The sequence below is a fragment of the Podarcis filfolensis genome (assembly GCF_964270895.1).
Source record: "Podarcis filfolensis genome assembly, chromosome: 11".
NCBI lineage: Eukaryota > Metazoa > Chordata > Lepidosauria > Squamata > Lacertidae > Podarcis > Podarcis filfolensis.
In genome coordinates, this window is record NC_139613.1 from 29,390,201 (window position 1) to 29,404,513 (window position 14,313).

At 42.5% G+C, this 14,313-nt stretch overlaps 1 protein-coding gene across 15 annotated transcripts in view; it reads right to left on the reverse strand.

Annotated features, from left to right (window-relative positions):
* The window catches only part of ARHGEF28 (Rho guanine nucleotide exchange factor 28), a 135,910-nt gene that overhangs the window by 84,252 nt on the left and 37,345 nt on the right, over positions 1 to 14,313 (reverse strand). For 14 of the 15 annotated variants that reach the window (XM_083577322.1, XM_083577324.1, XM_083577338.1 and 11 more), the window contains exons 5-7: positions 4,823 to 5,006; positions 3,184 to 3,364; positions 38 to 110 (exon numbers count right to left, since the gene is read on the reverse strand). In XM_083577322.1, the coding sequence (XP_083433448.1) occupies positions 38 to 110; positions 3,184 to 3,364; positions 4,823 to 5,006 (438 nt within the window). Of the gene's footprint in view, positions 1 to 37; positions 111 to 3,183; positions 3,365 to 4,822; positions 5,007 to 7,466; positions 7,518 to 14,313 lie in introns of those variants that run through there. The other variant, XM_083577326.1, reaches the window with a different exon arrangement.

Genomic DNA, 14,313 nt, shown 5'->3' on the forward strand with positions numbered 1-14,313 from the left:
TTGTGAAAATGCCACAGTAAGGACAGAAAACCCCTACCTTCTTCAGAAGCTGTAGAATTGCAAGGCATCTGCACTCTTTTCAAGGTCTCAGCTTGCTTTGGAGGAAGATTCTTTAAAATAAAATAAAATAAAATCATCTAGTTATTTATTTATTTAGAGATGCACATCCCACCTTTAATCCAAAGACCTCAGGATGGGTAACAACAAAATGTCAGTAAGATACCATAAAATCTTAAAAGCACAGGAAACAAAACAAAACAAAATATATTGTGTGCATGCATACTATATACATTTTAGATAAAACAAACTGTATCTCCAATATCACATACGCAAAGCAAACTCGGAGAATAATACTTTTAACATGCTCCAGAAGGTCATGGCCATGGTCTGAAGGCCCAGGATGCAGCAACCTCACTGAAGTTAAGAGCAAAAAGAACTTACACAGGAAGCTGCCTTTTACAGAGTCAGACTGACAGTCCGCCTAGTATTGACTACACTGATTGGCAGTGCATCTCCAGGGCTCCAGACAGGAAATGCTTCCTAGCCCTACTGGAAGATGCCAGGAACTGAACGTGGAACCTTCTGCATGAAAAGCAGATCCTCTGACACTGAGCTATAGCCATTCACCTGTGGCCAAATGTCATGTTATGAGAACTGCATGTAATGACAGCCAGACTGCAATACAACGGTACCTGTGTAACCTGAAGCGTATGTAACCTGAAGCGTATGTAACCCGAGGTACCACTGTAGTTAAAAAGACAAGCTATGTCAATATGATTCCAGCTCCTATTTTGATATACTTCAAATTTAAATATATGAATAAATAAGTATTTTAAAACATTCCCCCAAAGAATGCAAGTAAGTAATTTTACAAGGATGCTGCAAATTTTGTTAGTTCTCTATGGCTTCCCCAGGAGCCCCACAAATTAATTAACCCATTCATATCATAGGAATGGATATGAATTTAATCAGTTAAGAAGTTTGTACAATAGCAGTATTGGCCCTTGTCCATTTGCCAGCAAAAGGCCATTAGTCTCTCCATCCTTGAGGGAAGGAAAGTTAATGCCTTTGGAAGGCAGCTCTGCCTTTTGGCTGGAAAGACTGGACTCTTCATCAGGATTTCTGTGTAAATCTGTTTATTTACAAGCTGAGGAGGAAAAAGGATGAAAGCACAACTGGCGCTCTATTCAAAACCGAGGGAAGCAACCACCATAGTTACATAAAGCCCTGAAAACAGCCTCTCTCTCTTTGAAGCCTTTCCAGGCATCTTCACTCCGAGGAGCAAAAAGGAGAAAGTGTGTTGCCCCAGATCTTGCTTACTTAAAAGGAGGCCTCATTTGGCATAGTTCAGGGGGTGTCCGGGCCACTCATCACATTACTCTTATTTTTAAAAATGGTAATGTTTGGGAAGATGGGAGAAACTTAATTTGGGAATGCTAAAAATGTGCTTTGTTTGAGACAAGTACTTTGCTGGAAGTCAGGGTAGATTCAGATCGCTTGGATCTGGTACACTCCTCCCTCTGAGATTGCCTATGGCAATGAAGAGGAGGTAACACATACAATCAATCAATCAATCAATCATTCAATCAATATTACATGGCATTGTTCTCCAAATATCTCTGATATGGCCAATATTCAAGGATGATTAGAACTGTATTCCAGCAAGATCTGGAGAGCTACAATTTCCCCCTTCATGTCCTATCCTCTTTGCCTATTCTATCCCAAAACCATTTTCACCCGATTCTCCTGCCAGCTTTTTCTCAGGGGCACTCTTAAACTTAGGCAACCAAATGAGTGTTTATTTACCATCTCTCTCTTCCAAATTCTGAGCAGCCTTTGCTGCTTGTCTGCCCAGGACATCCTGTTTATTCTTTGTACGATGGACTCAGTCAGACATTTCCTACTAATTTTTTCTTGAACTGTATTGTAGAAGTCATATTGCTGGCTTGGGCATAGTGCAGCTCTTTTTCTTAAAATATGCATGCTACACAAAGTACTTTACCTACTTTACCTACATGAGGGGCAAGAGTGCTTTATTTAATTTGCATACCAACTCCTCAGCCTTCCATTAGCAACATTTTCATCTATGCTGCAATTATACTCTCTGCCAATAGCTGTTTCAATATTTACCACAGTACCCAAGAACAATTCTGCATCTAGCCTATTTTCATAGAACTGTTTATTATGAAATGTTTATTGCTTTTCATTTCTGTTCCAATTGGAAAGATCTGTGCAAGTGTAGATAGATATGGTAGTCCAGGGAAAATCAGGCTCTCAACTGGAATCAATAGGATTTATACCTAAGTATCACCTACTTCTCTGGGAATTAATTTTCTATGGCTTTTATGCAACAGATTAATCATGAGTGATCTTTTGAGCCCTGGCCATTGAATTCAGGCTCCACACATACATGTTTGTAACTTAGCTTGTTAACACATCTCATGACCCAAGTCAACAAACAGGGTTTCCCCTCATCTAAGGGACAAGAGGAAGGGAGAACACACAGTTAAGTCACTGTACCTGACTACAACAGAAATCTCATCTACAGTATTCTGATTTGAGGATACATTGCAATCATTTTAGGATACAATTTTCTGAACAGCCGCAAAAAAACAACAACCCAAGAAATCACAGAGGCCAATTGTTTTTAATGTATTTTATATGACAATTAAAATGTTGCAAAGTTAAGCAAGCACTGGGCTACAGTCTCGTGAATTACCATTTGTTTACTTGCCTAGGATGTGTCACAAAAGCCTCTCAATGAGCATCCATGTAACAAGCTAAGAAATGCTTGCTTGTTATTGCTTTCCCTCTCCCAGGTTTGCATGGAGAAGGAGTGGAGACTGACAAACATCCAACATTATGCTCTTTCTTCCCTCAGCAATTAGTGCTACTGGCAGTTGAAGGCCAAAAAAGTCAACGAATTTTCCAGGAAGTCTAACATAACAGCTGGTATGGAAGTCTCCACCGCTGTTGTCTCTGGGTCAAAGAAGAAACCAGCAAGGAATCTGTCTCTTTGCCTAGTTCCCTGCAGCACTCTGTGCAAAAAAATCACAGGAGCTAATTCCTACCACTCCGTTACCTAAGGAAGAGCAATTCAACTACCGTATGTGAATAAACAAATCTTTAAAAATTCTACGAAAAGAAAAACACACTTCTCTGTACTGCTGTTTTGGCACTTACCTTGTGCAGAAAAGCTCTATCCCATAAATATTTCCTGAAGAGCTGAACATCAGATTCTAGCAAATGGTCTGACGCGCGGTTAAGTGTCAGTGTCAGAGTTCCTGATGAATGAGCAAATTGTAGGAGAGCAGTCTCACCAAGCTCCACTTTAGAAATCTCAGATGGGTGGCTGGGCTGCCTCCTGAAAACAAGACATTCAGTAGATTAAAAGAAGAGTGCAAAGCTCAGCAAGCATGTAATGTAAAAGGCACTGAACTCCTCACTCTCCGTGGCTTCCACCTTTTCAGTGCCTAACCTATTCATGGCAAAAAATCTCAGGCCAAAATAGCATGAAGGAACCACAGCGAGCACTGTTTTTCCAGGAAACCTTTCCCCATGAACCCACAAACTGACCTTTACCCTAACAGAATAAAATAATAGGAGGTTTGACGCCTGGTTTTCTCTATTATTTGTGAGAAGACGCAGCTCACTTTCACATGAACATTGCCATTTACAGCAATCAAGCTGAACTGGCAGCCAGGAGGCTTATTAGCATATTGCAGTGCACAACAGAGAGTCTCGAGGGAATACAGCATTGTTTGAATGTTCCAAACAAGTCAGACATTCATAACAACATGTGTGATAACAGAATTAAGTCATTTTCTCATGCAAATAAAAGTATGGATAACGACTCATACAAACTGTGTACTGTGCAAAGCCAGAAATAAAAGAGCAATGTTGTTGAAAGAGTGGGGGGGGGGCAACTAAATTACTTTTCTTGTTTTTGTACGTGTGTGTTTTGTATATATTTCCTAACAGTGTCATGTGATGATTTACCAATGGACAGAGGCAAATATGTGGCAGACCAAATCAGCAGCAATACATTGCGTGGAGCCTAAAAACTATTCTGTCCCAATGTCTTTTGTGAACAACTGAGAGGACTGGATAGAAATGGAAGGAGGCAACATAAAGTGACAAAAAGAGCTGCGTAATAACTGAGTACTCAGTAGGGTGAGATTGTGAGACAGGCTAGCAAACATCATGCTAATCTGCTGCAATAAAATGAAAGGGTCTTAATAGCACCTTAAAGGCTAAGAAATGTCAAATCGGCATAACCATTTATAGACTAGAGTCTACTTCAGGCATAGGCAAACTCCGGGCCTCCAGATGTTTGGGACTACAATTCCCATCATCCCTAGCTAACAGGACCAGTGGTCAGGGATGATGGGAATTGTAGTCCCAAACATCTGGAGGGCTGGAGTTTGCCTATGCCTGGTCTACTTCATCAGATGCTAAGAGCTGATAATGAAATTTAAAAAACCAATCCATTTATCCACGTATCATGGTGAGAAAGTGTCCATAAAAACTCTAAATTTCCTGTAGGAACATGTGGAAATAAATTAAGTGCAAATCAAGCACATTTGCTAGGGGATTAACCTAAAATTAACCTCATCTGCCTCTCCTTTGACGCCCCCTTTGTCTGCCCTGTTTCCTAATGTGAATAGGATGGGATCTCCCCCCTTCTCATTTTTATACTTGTTTCATATTATGTAGTATCCAATCCAAGGTACTGGTTGAACATGAAAGAAGCATACACATGATAGAAGCTATTAAATCTGGCCCATAGCATTAAAAACTCATATGATGGCATACCACTTACCTGGAAATCAGCTCAACAAGCCTCAAGTGCCCATTCTGTAAAGCCAAGTCCAAAGGTGTGAACCCATCTTCATTAGGTAGAGTGATTGCAACTGTCCCACCTGGCTGGCATAACAGGAACTGGGAAAGTTTAACCAACCCCAGTCTCATTGCGAGATGAAGAAGTGTTTCTTTGCATTTAGATTCTAAAATTAAAAAATGCACATGAATGCATAAGAAATCAACTCAGGTTTGTTTGTTTTTATTGATCATATGCATGTTTCAATCAAACAACAAGCATCTACTAAGACTCAGAGTAGTTATAAAAATAAAATTCCACATATACAGAATCTCCATGCTCTGTTGTATTCCTATTTTGCTGGGACACTTGAGAACATCATTGAGTACAGCCACCGCATTTCCATCCCCTTTCCAGTTTTGTTTTTTTTAAATTGCCAAGCGTGTAAACCTGAATGCAGGTAAGTTACAAGTAAATGCACAAAAACAGCGGGTTTCCTGTACTGAAACTGCAGTTGCAAATAGATTAAATTTAAACATTACTTTCCAAACTCAGAGAATAATCCCTATGAGAGAGCTTGTACACTTTGCAGCCCCTGAATGGCAACTTTACAAAGATTTGTATCCAGTTGTGTCTACACAACCATAGAAGACTCTTTCCTCCAACAGAGACATCAATGGACAGAAGGATGAGGAATGTGATTTTCACAATCACCCCTTTCTGCTGTAGCTCTATCCCAAGTGTTCTGTGGAGTTTCCCAAGCTACCAGAGTAGATTTTGGGAGGGTGCAGTAGACGCTTCATCCCCATCCTAAAAAATAATGGCTTATCTTACTTCCATTCACAGAAACCTCCCATGGACTAAAGAGTCTTCTGTGAACAGAGGGACACAACTGGATACCACCTAGAGGTTTTTGCCACATGTACATAAATCAGGAAGATGCTGCATCCTAATCAGCACACCTGAGGCAGGAAAAAAAAGTTGCTCTGCACCACCTCAAATCACATTTGCAGAGTTAGGCATGCACATTACATCATACTGTTAAAAAAAGCCTAAGAGAAAATAAGTTAATAATGGCCAGTGAGAGGGGAGGGGGGAGCATAACATCACAGGCAAGCATGCAATTGTGCCCATTCTTCATTCTTCCAAGATTCCCACTCACTTCAGTGGGTGTATGGGGCCACAATAACTCTAGGATGAGATCTTTAACTGGGGTCGGTTATAATTTATACTGTATTTGTTGAGAATGCTTCCTTTTTCCTCTTCATAAGAGTTCATTATATTCATTGTTTGCTCTTTATGCAGAACAAAGGGGCCACTTATTTATTAAAATAAAAACACCCATGTCAACATTAGCTGGCAACTCGGTGCTGTTTTCCCTAATGCCTCCTATCCCAGCCTTTAACCAAATTAGTTTGGTGGGCTGTCCTTGTTATGCATGTAAGTAATCTGACACTTTAACTCGTCCAACGAGCCCTTCCTCAGTCTCTAAGGTTCCGTTCTTGCATCTTTCTTGGCTCTTGCATTCATGAGGCTTCTGCACTGTTTACAATGCTAAATCAGGGTTGCCCAACTGGTGGTGTAAAACGAATAGTGGACCATATGCTTCTTTTCATTCTGCTCTGTCTGCCTGTGTCCTTTTAGCCTTCCACTTGCAAGCATGGCCTGAGGCCCAGGAAGCTGAATGGGAAGCATAGAGGCTCGCACAATAGACTTGTGTCAGAGCCATGAAATTCCACTAGGGCTAGATGCCGAACTTCACCCCAAGCTCCCACACTGAAGCCAGGAACAGGCTAATGGGATAGGTCTTTGTGGACTTAGAATGCAGAATAACTTCAAAATGGGGAAAACCAACCGCAAAGGCACCCCTTTGAGTTAAGCACCCCACTATCAGTCTTTCCTGGCAGAAGTGTGTGGTATCAACTTAGACATGAGGCAGTTACCATTGGTCACTGCAGATTCATGTATTAGCTTTGCAGGATTGAGGTGGTTAATACTGCAAACATAACAACAATCTCAAAAGTAAGGTGCAATGTAACATACTACTTTGTTTAATTTTGACTGCAGATATGTTCTCTGCTTTCCTAGGTACAGCAATGTTTAAATTTCCCTGTCTCCCAGCTATGTTATGGGGCAGTTCCTCAGTTATTATAAGAAAATATAGGTATCAATAGTGAAACCGTACATGTGTTTCCCTCCCAATTATATAGCTTAGTAATCAAAGCTTCTATGAAAAATAAGGAGGTTTTGCAAGCTGACCTTGTAACCAGTGTAACAGGCATGTGCTAATATTAACAGTAACAGTGACGTTACAAACACAATACATGGGAAATGAAAGGGCAATTTTTATTCTTATCCATGCACACCGTTCAACACTCTCTCTTTGGCACTGTGCCACTGCCTTTTCAACTATATTGTATTATGCCATTGTAAAGCAAGCCAGATAAAAGCTGCAGTCAAATAAGGTTAAGTCTAGCATATGGGTCTTTTCATGTGTATTCCATGGACATAATACAAATCATCAATCAAACCTGGTTTTCCAACCAAACAGAACCTACTCAACTTTTATGAAAGAAAACTGCATATCTAAAAGAACATCCAGAAAGTTAACATAACACAAATTAATTGTTTTACATTACAGGCATACCCGCAATTTCTCCAAGGTATGCCTGTATTCATTTCTATATTGTGCCCATTCCAGCCATGTATTCTGCAGTACCAACAAGGTATCACAGTTTACACCTGGTTTCATCGCCATATCCCCCACTCAGGAAACCTGGGGAACACACGGTTGGTTTACAGACTCCTGTCTTGAAAGGCCTTTGGTCAGACTGTTCCTTTCAGGGTGACTTTAAGCTAGCTAGAGCAGTGGTTCCCAACTACCTAAGTACTGAGAGCCCCCCATTTTTCAAAAACCAAGCCAGTGGACTGCTACTTTTGAAATTTTTGATATATCTGTGGTAGTGTTTGTTAAGTGAATGGTGCCACAGATGCCCTGGGTGGGTTAAATGGGTTACCCCTTTGGGGTCCATGGACCACCAATTGGGAAGTACTGACCTAGAAACTATTGCAAATTTCAGGGCAGAAGTAGAGTAGCCCAAGTCCCCTTGATCAATAAGTTTCCAGGCACCTGCAAAGTACATTTTCATCAAAACTATAAGAGAGTCAGTGAAAAGTTACAACAAAACAAGGCAGCAGTTCGGAGCTGGCGGTGAGAAAAAGTAAAAAAGTAAAAACATAAATAACCATTTTGGAAAGCTGGAGGGTTCCCCATTTCAAAGCACTGTTTCTCATCAAACAGTTCCTTGGGAAAATAAAGCCAGCCACTTCTTATTATAGAGGGCTGGAGACACTGCAAGGCAATGTGCAGCCAGGCAAGACTTTAGTAGCTAGACGTTGCTTTGCATCATTTCTCAAGCCTGTAGCCAAAATATACAATTCAAGTGATAATATCAGCTCTAAAACCAGTCTGTTTAACCCATTACACAAATCTTTCTATTCTTTCTTGCACCTGAATCCTTTCCCCTGCCCAACACAATTGAAAACCAAACAAATATTTCTCCTGACAGAAGTGACTAAGATTTCCCTGGATGATTGTAGCTCGTTCATTTCCAGGAAGGAAGCTGAAAACTCTGGATGTGTCTTGGAGGGAAGACAAGACATCACAGCAGGCTGACAGCTCCCAGTTGTTCCAGGCTTAAATCTTTCCTTCAGACTGTGTTGACAGGCTGTACCCAATAACACATTTTTAATCTGGACATTATTTAACCCACAGATTCTACAGGCACCCAACCTGCTACTGAGACGGTGCTGTTTGTAGTTGGCTGCCTTTCCTCATTGCTCACAGCAAAGAGGTTGTCTGAATGGTTTGCTATGAGAACAGGCTATAAGTTTGCATGCCAGTACCAAGTCCTTTTATTTTGAAAGGTTTATGTTGGTAGTCAAAATGGCCGAAGAGCATCTGGTGAGAGGTTTAGGGACCTACGTGGGCAACCTAATGACCAGTCTACTTTTACGGGCCCTGCACAAACCTCCTGAAGCTGCCCCATTCTTCCATTACACCGCTTCCTCCCTTCTGGGTCAATTATCCCCCATTTATCTTGGCTTTTAAAACTGTTTCAAAGAAATTGTGAGTAGTGTTTTCTTAGAGAGAGAAAATAAAAATAAAACCCTTTTTCCTGTCAGTATGGCTTGGGGAAAGAGGGAATTTCTCCCTACACATGCATGTGTCTCTGTGCATAGCACACTGAAGTCAGAAAGGAATTCATTTCACCTGCTTTCTAGGATAACAACTGCACTGGTCTGCCCAGGGGCAGCCCATGCATTAGGCAAGATAGAGCCATTTGCAGATCTGACCTCCTCCACACACCCGCCAATGTGCTGTTGCCAGCCCCACCCATGCCACCAACACAGCCTCACTGCACTCACTGCTATACCCTTGCTGCTGGTGGTGGTGCTGCTGCTGCTATTGAATTGTGGCAGCAGCATAGGCACAGGTTGCAGTGACAGGGCTGGAAGCAGTGAGGGTTTGATGATGAGGGCAGGGAGTGAGGGACTAGGATCTGCCGGGGGGTGCCGGGGGAGCAGGGGGGGTATCGGGGCATTTTGCCTACAATAGCAAAGCATCCTGGGTTGGCCCTGGACCTGTCATATGAAAAAGATCATCTGTATACTTATTTGAGAGTAATCCCATCAAGCCCAATGGAGCTTACATATGAAAAATCATAGAGTCATAGAATTGGTAAAGTTGGAAGGGACCCTGAGGATCATCTGGTCCAACCCCCTGCAGCTGTCCCATATGGGACAGCACCATCAGCACCATGCTCTAACCAACTGAGCTATCCATGTAGACCTGGATAAACCTGCCTAAAACTGGGGATTCTGAGCTGAGGTAGCCATGTTGAAAATTGAAGGAGGGCAGCCTATGTTCCAGATTAGTTAATTCATCGCACACCATTGGCTCTGGCTCCACTCACTACCAGCATGTAACCCTGATAAGATTATCCCAGATATATGGCTCTTGACAGAAAAACAGCTGGCCACCCCTGTTTAGGATGACACGTTTGCCAAGAACAAGGGCGGGGAGAGAACAATCCACTATAAGCAGCATGGCCTTTTATAAAGATAAACATTTGCAAGATGAAAGCCTTTATTTACACGAAGGGGACGACGTAGAGTATATATTATCCACGCTTCCTCACACCCTCTATTTATTTGAGCCAACTCACATTCTTTTTTCCAGTTTCTGAGTGCAGAAGTAATGCTGATTAGAACATCAAAGTATTTGTGCCAAAATAATTACTTTTGAGCAGCTAGTAATTAAGCCTAAGAAAACATGTCAACAGCCTTGTCTCGTTGGAGCCATTAATTTAGTACTAATCCGCAATGAACAACAGAAGTTGGCACTCAGATCTCATAGCTATGAACTTAGCAGATGCTCTTCGCCAGGCTCCTTCCATGGACCTGAATCTAAATTGGCCACCAGCACCTCTGTCATGAAGGATGAAACTGCCATGTATGTGGTCTTCCTAGATCATACAAACCCAGGCAGCTAACCACAAAACAGCAGATCTGGCAGGCTGGTATGTCACACATATACCTGAGGCCATCCTCAATCTGCTCTTAATCCCCCGTCCCAAGAATTATTATAAGAGTGCTTTAACACTGGGAAGATTTCCACTGATGTGCCTGGCTTGGTTGGCCCATATCTTGGCCCATGGTTGGCCCATGGCAACAGAGACAGCATATAAGGAGATTCTTCCACCATTCACTGATGTAAGCGGGCATTGTGTGCATAGAAGCTGCAGGATCTGGTTTCTTATTTAACGAAACATGGTAGAAGTAAGCCAGATTTCAAAACTTGGACTAAAAACTTGTTGTTATTACGTTAGAACAATTAAACTACAACAGAATGGGTATGCAATGATATGGAGAAACTGGAAGAGCCCCACAGAACCCAACGATAAACACACTTGGCAATGATTTGCCGGCAGCGTGCTTTAAGAAGAAATCATTATGCTGCATTAGTGAAAAACAGGAAGTCAATCGAATTTCTGGCAGAAAATTAAATAAGAGGCAGCATTTCCTACTTACATTTTTAGTTAGAGTCTATAATTAATTTTAGCATGCATTAAACTCAGCAAAAATCTAATTTTGAAATATTATAAATTCCTATCAAGCATGAATCAACATCCTAGGATAGAGGAAACAGCAAATGCTTATCTACTTGATTAGCAAGCAGTTGCAGCCACCCAAATAATCTTAATGTAGAGCCAGCTGACATTGCTATGGTCCGCAATAACTACTTTGCAGCAACGTTACTGAAGTATGACGATTAAGTAAGATTAGTTGGGCTTAAGAGTGTGGGGCCTAATGAAGAACACTTATACGCTACAAGAACAGATGTGGGGAACCTTTGGCCCTCCAGATGTTGCTGAACTACACATCCCACCTTGGGCTGATGAGAGCTGCAGAAACATCTGGAGGACAAAAGGTTGCCCTGCCCAGCTCCAGACGTTCTGCCTCCTCCACCACAACCACAAAACACCACAACCACAGATACAACCGTGTGACCACAGTCTCTCCAGTTCAGACAACCACTTTTCTTAAAGCAGAAATAGTTTGCTACATTTATCGACTTCCGAAATGAATGAGGCATTTTCTAAACATGAGGAAAAATTAACCAGTGTTTTCTATTATTTTTATTTTTAAAAACCCAGCCTTCTAATCCCTTTTAACTCTTTTATTAAATTTGTACCCTTATCATACTCAGATAGCTCCATCAGCAGAGCCTGGGACTCAGAGTCATGGATTCAAGCCCCGTGTTGAGCAAAGGATTTCTACATTGCAAGTGTTGGTCTAGATGACCCCTTCCAAGTCTACAACTCTGTGATTCCACACAACATTCATAACTGAGGAAAAGAAATCACACAACCTAGTACGCTCACCTTCCATTTGCATCTACTCTCTGCGGCAAACATTCCTTACAATGAATAACAAATGGCCTCTTCCTATAAGCAGTGAGGATTTTAAAGGTTATAGCTAATACTTTAAATTGGGCCTGGAAACAGACTAGGAACCAGCGCCCAACTATTCCCTTTGTACTTTGGATGGAGAACTCAGCAGGAACAAAAGTCATGGTTGTATTATTACTGCTCCTTTACATTGTTTAACAAAACAATGGGTGTGCATTTCATAGAAGGGCAGGGGTGTGTCCTACTCGCAGGTCCATCCAACCATGACACCATAACTTTCCTGGCCTGGCCATCAATAGGTGTCCCATTTTAATCCTATTCCATGTCCCATGACCAAAATAAAACCGAGCAGTATCCTCACTGTCTCCATGACAGGATTGCCTGGCCTTGAGTAGGACTCGGAGGGTAAAAGGGACGCCATGCTCTCCTTTCAAGGGAACTTGTTGCTATTTTGCTGGCGTGGTGCCTGAAACGAAGACAAACACACACCCAGAGTCCATTGTAGTCTACCATGCCACTGTACATAAAAATATTGGCTTCAAATGACTTTCCACAAAGAGGCACAGCATACGCAGAAGGAGGCAGAGACTCTTGGTTCAGTAAGCTTCAAAAAATATTATGGACTTCAATAAGTGCCACAGGGGTGAGGAACCTTTCTGAGCCCAATAGTGGGTCAACCTTTGGGGGGGGGAAGAATAGATGCCAATGATGCATGGCTCAAGAGGCAAAATTGAGTGAAGGAACACGAGTGACACTTACTTTTTCAGAGGTTGCTACACATACTTTGACAAACCTACACATACACATGACAAACCTAGACAGCATCTTAAAAAGCAGAGACAACACCTTGCCGACAAAGGTCCGTATAGTTAAAGCTATGGTTTTCCCAGTAGTGATGTATGGAAGTGATAGCTGGACCATAAAGAAGGCTGATCGCTGAAGAATTGATGCTTTTGAATTATGGTGCTGGAGAAGACTCTTGAGAGTCCCATGGACTGCAAGAAGATCAAACCTCTCCATTCTTAAGGAAATCAGCTCTGAGTGCTCACTGGAAGGACAGGTCGTGAAGCTGAGGCTCCAATACTTTGGCCACCTCATGAGAAGAGAAGACTCCCTGGAAAAGACCCTGGTGTTGGGAAAGATGGAGGGCACAAGGAGAAAGGGACAACAGAGGACGAGATGGTTGGACAGTGTTCTCGAAGCTACCAGCATGAGTTTGACCAAACTGCGGGAGGCAGTGGAAGACAGGAGTGCCTGGTGTGTGACCATGGGGTCACGAAGAGCTGGACATGACTAAATGACTAAACAACAACACACATACTTTCACATGCCTATCGGGCATCACCATGGTAGGAAAGAGGCGTTATCACAGGCCACAAAATACCCTAGCCAGGCAAAAGCACTCGAGGATGCTGGTGAGGCATGTGGCCTGGGGACAGGCTCAAGGGCAGGAAAGACAGGCCTGGAGGGGTTTGGGTTTTTTCCCCTGTAGGCTTGCGGGCTTGTTAGTTGACCTAATCTTTGAACACTCCCACTCACACAGGGGGAAAAACTCCACCAACACTGCTTTTCATGAAAAACATGCCAGTCTAGTTTTACAGAGCTTCCATTGAAAACCTTAAGGGCTTTCCCGCACACAAGGAGTCAAAGCATGCCCCACCAATCACTTTTCTCTTTCCCCACTTGACAGGCCCACAAATCCCCACAAATACTGATACTTCAGGGCCTATAATCCAGCCATGGGCCTAGATTAGGAACAGAGCAGTTTTGCTGCATGTGGTTATGCAGGAGATCTCTGCCTGTCCCTTGTACTAGATTTATGCAACAGAAAGCCGACCGCCTCCATAAGGACATAAGCAGAGCCTGCAGGATCAGACCAGTGGCCCAACTAGTCCAGAAGCCTATTCTCACAGTGGCCAGCCAGATGCCTGTAGGAAGCCTGTAAGCAAAACCTGAGCACAATAGCACTCTCTCCCCTCCTGTGGCTTCCAGCAACTGGTACAGTATTCAGAAAATGGAGAGGGGGAGAGAGAATGGCAAGATAAAAGGTTTCATGAATAAGGACACATTTTACAGGCTGGGGACTAGGAAGAGCAGATTTGGCACTGATGGTGTTTTGCAGATGCCAAGAGCACTCCTGTGGTGGCATGCCACTGCAAGGAAAGGGTTTGACTCATATCACCACCTAGATTTTGCCTTAAGACTTCTGCCAGAGAGCCTCTGCAGGAGCAAAATTGACAAAGGGCTTACCCAGGCTTTCCTTGGGAGCCTTGTCAGTTTCATCTCTCACCACAATATTATACAGCACAAGGAACACACCACTTCCAAATGATTTAAAAACCAATTTAAAAGTGAGTGTTGCAACATGCCATGGCAAGGCAGGGGGTTGGGGGGAAACTGTGCCATTCGTAACTAGTCACATCACACCCAATAAGGGTTTAGTGAAACTTGTGTAACTATGCTCCATATAGCAATTTCAACAGAATTGAGTGGTCTACCTAGGGAGAAACATCCTATTTA